The 9,241-nt window shown below is 37.1% G+C and overlaps 1 protein-coding gene across 2 annotated transcripts; it reads right to left on the bottom strand.

The window, feature by feature from the left end:
• Positions 1-631: 631 nt before the first annotated feature.
• On the bottom strand, positions 632-7,561 carry ITM2A (integral membrane protein 2A). Of its 2 annotated transcripts, none has more exons than XM_081792547.1 (6): positions 6,932-7,561; positions 2,711-2,842; positions 2,233-2,430; positions 1,892-2,002; positions 1,290-1,440; positions 632-1,138 (listed from the first exon to the last, which is right to left on the bottom strand). In XM_081792547.1, the coding sequence occupies exons 1-6, from the start codon at positions 7,016-7,018 to the stop codon at positions 1,050-1,052; spliced, it is 768 nt and encodes a 255-aa protein (XP_081648673.1). In that variant the 5' UTR covers positions 7,019-7,561; the 3' UTR covers positions 632-1,049. The 2 variants fall into 2 exon arrangements, with proteins under 2 accessions (XP_081648673.1, XP_081648672.1); XM_081792546.1 differs by having other exon boundaries at positions 6,905-7,554.
• Between the last annotated feature and the right edge of the window lie 1,680 nt (positions 7,562-9,241).

Below are 9,241 nucleotides of genomic sequence, written 5' to 3'. Positions count from 1 at the left end.
CTTAGACAAGTGAGTACAGATCACAGTATGTGATGTTATTAAAGGTTGTCATCATCTTATCCAAGGTTAGTTCTTAATGACCTTTTGTAGCCCTCTATGTTTGTTTATATTTTTATGAAAGAGAAAACGCATTAAAATGTTTGAAATTGCTATGAGCCTAAAGGCTCTTAACAAATAGTTAACTTTACATTTATGCCAGTTATGAGGAATTTATAGAAGAGTAATTGATATAATATCAAAAAAGAAATAAAAATGAGATTAAAAAATATAAATGTGTGGAAGTATGAATAAGGGCAGAGCTAAATTCATTATTTTAGATCAATTTCAGGTACACCAAAGCCAAATAAGTAATGTTGTTTGCATTAAGTGAGAAACAGTGGCTTAATATGGGAAAATTTATTACAGGGTTGTAGAATTCATACAACCTAAATTCCTCAACACTTGTACAGTTTTGTGTATTTCACAATACAGATATCAGTGAGATAGAATCACTGTATTTGTGAAACTGACTTGTGTATGAATTTGCTTATATGTAAATCAAATCTATTACAGAGTACCTAACAGAAATAAAAAATATGTAATTTCTATATTCAAGAAAATTATACCAAATGAAAAATAAAACTTCACAATGTTAAGAGATTTGATGTGTTTTACAAAAAAATTCAGAAATAATTTTAAATATTTTAAATTTAAAACATGTTCTACCATGTGATTGAGTGAAGAACTTACTTTAAAAAACCACACACAAAGGATGGAATTTATTGTCAGGATGTTAGCTGATATATTCATGCTGCTTTCAGAAGTCTAAACCCTATAAATTGAAAAGAAATCACCGAATTATTTAATTTAAATTTCAAACAAAAAGAAATGCCAATTAAACTAAAAATTGACAAGAACTTGCAGTGGTTAGTTTTTTTCCTTCTTTTTTTTGTATAAGAAATAGAGTATGCATGAGTAAATATCATGAGTATCCCACACACTTTAATGTTGAAGTCATATTGTAAATCTCTGACTTCTTATTACTAAGGATACTCTTTTCCTGTTGCCTCTCACTCTTGACAGATCTTGGTCTCAACAACAAATTCGTTGGGGAAGTGTCTAATCTTCCAGCATTTATCAATGGCACGTTTGTTGAAACCTGTGAGAAAATGCACAAAGAAGTGGTTTTTTAACTTTCTATGTAAATTAAAACATATCTAGATTTGCTGTCTACATTTCTACTCCCCTCCATCTTTAGTTTCCTTCACTTTCTAAATAACACAGGTTGAAGGAAAGAATAAATTTCCTACCCAGCAAGAGGTCTCTTCTACGAAGGCGGAAGGACTTGCGGTTGTTGCAAAGTTGGTAAATAAAGATGCCGAGGTTGCTAACATCACGGATCTCCTCTACAGCAACCATGTCTTCACGAACAACATATGTGTGAGACAGGTATTTGCCACTCTAAAATTTTTATAAAAAGATTGAAATAAGAACTTAAAAACACCATTTCAATCCTTACCTAGAGCAGATATACTTTTTTCTAATAGACTTTATTTTTTAGAGTAGTTTTAGGGTGACAGCACACTTTTTTAAGGTTTATTTATTTATTTTGTGAGAGACAGAAACAGTGTGAGCGAGGGAAGGGCAGAGAACGAGGGAGAGAGAATCCCAAGCAGGTTCCACGCTGTCAGCGTACAGCCAGATGTGGGGCTTGAACTCACAAACTGTGAGATCATGCCCTGAGCTGAAACCAAGAGTTGGATGCTTAACCAACTGAGCCACCCAGGCGCCCCCTACAGCACACTTTTTATTTGAAAACTATTTCAACAATATGGAATGTTGTGGCTCAAATCATTTGTTTTTAATGAGGAAGCAAATGCTGAAATGAAAATTTGACATCAAAAATACGTACTGCCAGTTTGCCAAAGAACTCCACCAAATTCTTTGGAGGAAGAACAATAGAAGTATTGAGAGGCATCAGATAACAGTTCCCCAGGAGCAAGTCCAGGTAAGCAGTCATGCCCTGTTGGGAAAAGGGAAAAGTTAACTATGATGTAAAGAGCATTAATTCTTCAGATTGTAACTACCATTATAACAAGTAGCTACATCCTTTTAAAATCTGCTAATGTATATTCAATAGCAAAAGATTGAAAAAGGGTTTGCTGCAAAGAGATGTACATTTATGAACAGATTTAATACTTACTAATAAACTAAGAAAAAAATCAGGAAAACCTAAAGAAGTGATAAATCCACCTTTTCAAAGTCGTGAATAATTGCTGCAGGATCACTATCAGAGAAACTGGGGACAGGCACATCAATGATTGCAATGTTGTCATCTTCACGGATGTCAGCTTCCTCTGTCACAGGCAGGAAGTAGGGCTCTGCTCCTTGAAGGGAATTTTCAGGGTCTTCAGAGTCAAAGAAGCACATCTCTCCATGGTAGATGGTATTCTAAAAGACAAAAAGGGAGAATTAAAAACTTTTAATACTTACTACCATGACATTTGAATCATTCCTCACACTCACATCAATTCATTGTACAGTTTGTCAAGCTGAGGATTTCTGATTACAGTTGTCACCATGAAGACAAATTAATTTTAGAAATTGAATGGTAATTTGAAAATTTGTCCTAAATCTTAATTTCTCTGGTGACCACCACAGATTTACTTAAGTTGCTACTACAAGTATAGCAATTAGTAATTCAAATTATAAGGATTATAATTATTATTACCTTGGGCATGAAGTACTTGTAAATGCAGGCTCCACCAACAATAAGTCCTGCCAAGATGAATGAAAGGCCTAAGAGAGTAAGCATGCATCTCCCAGAGGAGCCCTCTTTTTCCTGGGTGGCAAACTGGAGCTCCTGTTTATTAAAAAGCAAGATCAAAAACAAAAACCAGATTGCACTTTTAGTCACATAGCTGCTTTGTACATAATTTACTTTCTTGAAATACCAGATAATTTTTAAAAGATGTTATTAAGTCATTCTAGATTAAAATTATTTCCAGATAACTTCTGATATTTAATAGATGTAAAAACATCCAATTATATTAACCTTCCTTCTGGCATTTACAAATCCAACTGCAGACATGAAGTTTTTTCAAAATACACACTTCTAGATTCAGCTGAAAATAACAATTCATTTATGGAATAAATTATCCTCTTTAAATACATGGAAGTTGTTAATTTTTAGACTTTTATAGTGATAGAATCACTAACCTTCTTGAATATAATTATGTTGCTTTACTATCTCCTGTAAATCAACTTTTTTGCCAATTTAAAGGTGAATTAATGTATTTTGATTTATTAAATGATTTTCAAAAAGCCAGTTTTAAAATTTGTTTTATATAAAAAGTTCTATAAGACATATGTATGTCATTTTTCCCTATTCTAGAAATTAAAATTTTGAAAATGAGATATATTTCTTAATGTTCCTAATTTTAGTGAGAAATTAGCCTTTTCAATATCACCCACTGTTCTGTAATTATTTACTTCATGAATGTAATAATGTTTTCCAAATTCTGGGTAAAACACTAGATTTTACAGTACAAGATTTGTGATAGCTGGGACCAAAAGCTGTGCATATAACAATAAAATTCTTTTAAATCCATAAATTGTTCAGGAATTGGAACCAGAAAGATCCAAAGCAAACATGTAACTGATTAACTGTATTCTTCCGAAGGTAATGGACCATGGGACCCTCCAATCCCATTCTTTTATTTTTTATTTATTTGTTTATTTTTTTAATGCTTATTTATTTTTGAGACAGAGAGAGACAGAGCACGAGCAGGGAAAGGTCAGAAAGAGAGGGAGACAAAGAATTCAAAGCAGGCTTCAGGCTCTGAGCTATCAGCACAGAGCCTAGTATTGGGCGTAAACACAAGAACCGCCAGATCATGACCTGAACCGAAGTTGGAGGCTTAACCGAATGAGCCACCCAGGCAACCCCCTCCAATCCCATTCTTGTATGTCACAATATGTTCTAAGCAGCATTGTATTATTATGCAAGGATAGAATAAATGATATCAGCGAACTTTGTTTCTTGTAATTAGTGGGTAAATCATTCAGACTGGTATAAAAATATAATTTGTAGTATTTCAGGACATTAACTCTTTTCCATGACAACTACTATAAAGGTTATGGCACCCAATTCACCTTCAATTAATCTGGTGAAAATAGATGCATGGATTATAAGGAGAGACAATTATTTGGTAAATGGCTTGTCAAAAAATTGTATTTCTTTAAAATTCAAAGTTTGGTATTCACATTTTCTTAGCTAAATTCATTTAAATTGAAACCTTCCATTAATACTGTATAAACCTTGAAGGCTGTTACTTGTCCCAATAGTTTTCAGAACTTATACATTATTTCTATCAAAAAACTAACCTAAAATTAACATTACAATAGCAGAATTATAAATTATGACTGTGAATCACAGTAATCTAGAGCTAGAGACTTAGAAATTATATTTTAGATGATTAAATTGAGGTCCAGGGGCGCCTGTGTGGCTCAGTCGGTTGAGCATCTGACTTCGGCTCAGGTCGTGATCTCACAGCTCGTGAGTTCGAGCCCCACGTCAGGCTCTGTGCTGACAGCTCGGAGCCTGGAGTCTGCTTCAGATTCTGTGCCTCCCTCTCTCTCTGCCCCAACCCACTTGCATTCTGTCTCTGTCTCTCAAAAAAATAAATAAACATTAAAAAATTTAAAAAATGAATCTTTAAAAAAAATAAATTGAGGTCCAAAGAGATGAAGTGACTTGCCCCTAAGTCACAAAATGACTTAATTTGAAATACTCAAAGCAATGAATTTATTTTTTTTCTTGTCACTGCAATATGAGAAGAGCAATTTACACTGCAATTTCATTTATTATTAAGCAAGGTCTGTGTATTAGAGTTTCAATTTAATAAAATTCCCTACCATTCTAGGAAGGATTTTTTTTTTCATTTAAATTTGCTGGAACTCAGGATGGCATGGATTCTCATTTACCATAGCTAATTTCTCTCTAAACTGTATTGTAAAGTCATTGTACACAACCTCTGACATACTATTCTGTTGTGATCAGTTTCCTTTTTTTAATTTTTTAAACGTTTATTTATTATTGAGAGAGAGAGACAGAGCATGAGCATGGGAGGGGCAGAGAGAGGGGAGACACAGAATCTGAAGCAGGCTCCAGGCTCTGAGCTGTCAGCACAGAGCCCGACACAGGGCCAGAACTCACAAATGCAAGATCATGACCTGAGCCAAAGTGGGATGCTTAACCCACTGAGCCACCTAGGCGCCCCAGTTGTGCTCAGTTTCTAATGAGCAGATTAATACATCACAATATAATGTGCCAAGTATTATTAAATCTGTGTCCTGTAGTGGCCAGGTCAAGATCCTGTGGAAGCTTCTCCAACATCTAACAAAGAAATATAATCATAGTACTAATGTTCATTTTTGTTTATTCCTCATCACACCACAGGCCTAGAAGTACTGCTTGCATATTAACTGTATCCAACTACAAATCATGAAGTTTTTGGTCGTGAGAGAAAAATAAAGGGATTACTATGTGGCTATATTTAACTACTGGCATCTCATTAGACCTCCCAAAAATCTGGCCATGTTTCACTTACAAAGTGAGTAGGACAGTTACATATTTGATCTTAAGTCATTTAATCAAAACTTCCACAATGCAAGGGAATTTTACTTTTTAGTTCTGAAATGTATAATACCCAAAAGCGAGTTTGATTGCTTGGTTAAATATTAAAAATTTCTGTGATAAAAACTCTGCATAAGCACATAAGCATTTCAAATTGTGTGCATAATAAGTTTTTACTACATAGCTTCTCATTTCACTCAAAGTACTTTTAAAAACTCCACTCTGAACACAGAAGTTAAAACTTTAAAAAGAGAAGATGACAAGGTAAGACAGATCTGGAAACCGACACTGCACAGATTTAGTAGAACAAGAAAGAAATACAATTGTCCCTTTTAACATTGAGGTTTTACTGAGGAAAACAAGTAGTTTCCAAACACTGAACCATGTTAGATTTTTAAAGGAAATAGAAATTGGACTAAATAAATAATGGCTAACATTTTGGGGGAGAAACTACCTCAATTTCTGGCAATGCTAGAAGTTTAAATTACAAGGTCGGATCTGCTTCAGATCTCTCTACGGGGGAGGTGGTAGAAAGGATATCACGAAAAGGAAGTACTTAAAAGACGAAAAAAATAAACCTTAACATTTCTTTTTAGGGATGAAGAGTGCTGCCTTTAGGAAATGCCACTCTGAAAACATACAAGGATCTTGCAGTGAACATCTCAAATTCTAATTAAAACCAACCTCAATTTTGATAGCTCCTTTACCAAATGCTTAAAACTGCTATGACTAGGGAGAAATTGAAAATATACACAGGCGTACACAGACACATACTAGTCCCAGCCCATACAGCTTTGAGTCAAAGCTGTTCTTTGCCCTACAGCCCACCCCCGCAAACATTCAGAAATCCTAGAAAGATTTAAATTCATAGATCTTTATCCATACCAAAAGCAAACAAAGAACAATTAAATCTCAGCTGGACACTGAACAACGTGCATATAGGTGATCCTCAGCACCCCCCCCCCCCAACATGTTCCCCGGGAAAGGGTGACATTGGGTCCCAAGGGTTCTCCTCAAACGCTCTCTAACATCCCTTCAAGATGTACCACATGGGCTAGAACCCACGGAAAGTAGTGCGATGCATGGGGATGTTAAGGGGCGTGGGGCACTACAGAGGGAAGGCGGCCTGACTAGAGGGAACTGGAGAGCCGGTAAACCAGATTAACAGAGCGGAGAGGGCAGCTTTCATTTTGTCCTCTATCAGTTGCCTCTTCCTTCCCTCCAAATCACCCCCTCTCCACCTTACCGACCCTAGCAGGCAGTCTGGGGTGGAGTCAGTAGTGCTACCTTGCGGGTCAAGATCTGAGCTCCCACCGTTCGGTTTACAAGAGCCTCCACGTCTTGCCGCGCCTCCTCTTTTTGCACCGCTGTGACTGTACTGAAGGCTATTTTCACCATCATGTATCTTTGGGCTGTGCGGTAAGGCTTGGCTGGAATCAGCGTCTTGGGTTGCAGGTTGTAAAAAGAAGAGATCGCGCTAGCCCTAACAGGACCTACTTTCTCCCTTGCCTGTCTTAAGCAGCTGCAAACCCAGGTTTGGGGATACTTATGACGCAGACCTAAACTGGGTGGGAGACTGTGGGAGGGCCGACGGAAGGGCTGAGGGAGGAGTGGGAGGGGGTCCAAATGCTGGGTTGGGGGTGGGGGTTGCCCAAGAGGAAAGAGAAGGGGAGGTGGAGCCCTTGGGCAGCTGGGGTTTGACGTGCCTCACCTGCTCTCCAGGCATGCTCCCACCCACCCTCTGCACCCTCAGATAAGAACAAGACAGGAAGGAAGTCTGCTGTATTGTGTCTTTCTGCCTCTGTCCAGGCCACAATAGCCCCTGAGTCTGATTTTGTTTTCCCAAACCTGAACCTGCCTCCCCCGAAGGGGCCAGGAACTGTAACTTGGCACCAACTCAAGCTTCCTCAGCTGTGCACTGACTCAGGTCCCAAAAGTACAGTCCATGACTATTGTGTACCTTTATAATAATACCTTCCCTTTAAAGAACACTCAGAAGTCTGTTTATAGTTACTTGGTTTATTCTCTCATCATCTTGTTTTCTTTCTTGGCGTTTGTTTGCTTTGTAACTTCAGCTCCCCAACCTAGAAATAAATAAATAAATAAAAATCAGAAATATAGCACTCCTGCCTCTTCAACTCCCCATTTTGCAGGCAGGACAAGATGACACAGAGGAGTGTGGAAAGCTCATAGTGAATCTATGAAATAATCCAGACCCTTTCACTTTCTCAGATCAAGGAAACCAGAATAAGGTGTCAGTACAGACCTTGTTTGTCTTCAGCCACTAGTTGTGAGATCTGCAGAGAGAAAAGCAATGGTGTGTATACCTATGCATTTAGGGAGGTAGAAGCATGAAAAAAAAAATAATAATCCCAAAGAGGGCTGAGTTAGAAAGCATTATTGGAACATTTATATGTGCAACTAGTATAACCATGCCATTTATTCACAATCAAGATCAGATAAGGTATAACAACCAGCCTACCTTAATGCTATTTCACTAGATTCCAACTAGTAAATTGGTCTTAAAAAACAAACAAAAAAATAACACTTCAGAGAATTGACTAAACCTCCTGGTAGACAACTGTTTAATAGCAAGACAGAGGAACTAAAGAATTTTTCACGTCAGTAAGTTTTGTCCTATTAAAATACAACACCCTTGTTTTTCTTTTGACCTTGAAGCCTCCAAGCCAAATGCAAAAATAAATGTACCTTCTTTAATCTGAGACTCATTTAGGAAATAATATTTTTATCAGAAAGTTAGTGGCTTTTTTTTCTTTATATATAATAACCATTACACAGAGCTTCCCACCCTTCCCCTACACCCAACCTAGCAAATCTTGATTACTCACTGATATTCATTAGAAAATTAGAGTAATGTCTTAGGAGAAAAAAGTTGGCCTAAAGGCATAATGAAATCTTAGTTTCCCCCTCTTTCTCCTCTTTCTAGGCATATCATAAGAAAGAACCGTCATGTGCCTCCTTTTCCTTTCCAGGCCTTGCTTCTACTTGGCTTTTTTCCTCCTCCACACACTGCCTGCCTGGGGAATGCATAGAGTAGGCTTTCTTTATTGTATACACAAGCCCCATTTAAATCACTGAGTCTAACAAGACTCCAGGCCTCATTCCCAGTCCCTGTTTGCATTTTAAACAGCTTTGGAAGTTGTGATGAGGAGCTCTCCATCAGAACTATTGTCCTCTGTATTTGCTTGTGTGACTTATGTTTGATGTTTGTTCTCTTTGAACAGAAACTGTAATGTTGAATGACAGGCCTGGGCCCTCTAGTCTTTATATTCCACTCTTTCCATTATGCTAAGTCAGCAGAGCTAAATCTGCTCACAGTTTTATGGTCCTAAACCTGTATAGTGTATTTGCTAAGCAACGAGGAGTTTTCAGTTTTCTGGTATGTACTTTCTTTTAGAAAATCTGGAAGTAGATGCTTCTGCTTCTTTACCATACTCCTGCTCCTTGTTAGCTGTCTGATACTTATCAATATAATCTTTAAAGAGGTGTATTTGGGTGATAGAAGAAAGAGATGTGAATTGGAAGTCTAAATCAGTTCTGTAGCTTCCCAATTTCACAGAACTCAAACCTCAAACTGAAAGTTGTGACATAACTAATGTCTAT

Source organism: Panthera onca, chromosome X, assembly GCF_046562875.1.
Source record: "Panthera onca isolate mPanOnc1 chromosome X, mPanOnc1 haplotype 2, whole genome shotgun sequence".
Classification (NCBI taxonomy): Eukaryota; Metazoa; Chordata; class Mammalia; order Carnivora; family Felidae; genus Panthera; species Panthera onca.
Note: the sequence above shows the minus strand (reverse complement) of the source record. Positions and strands in the feature narration are given on the sequence as shown.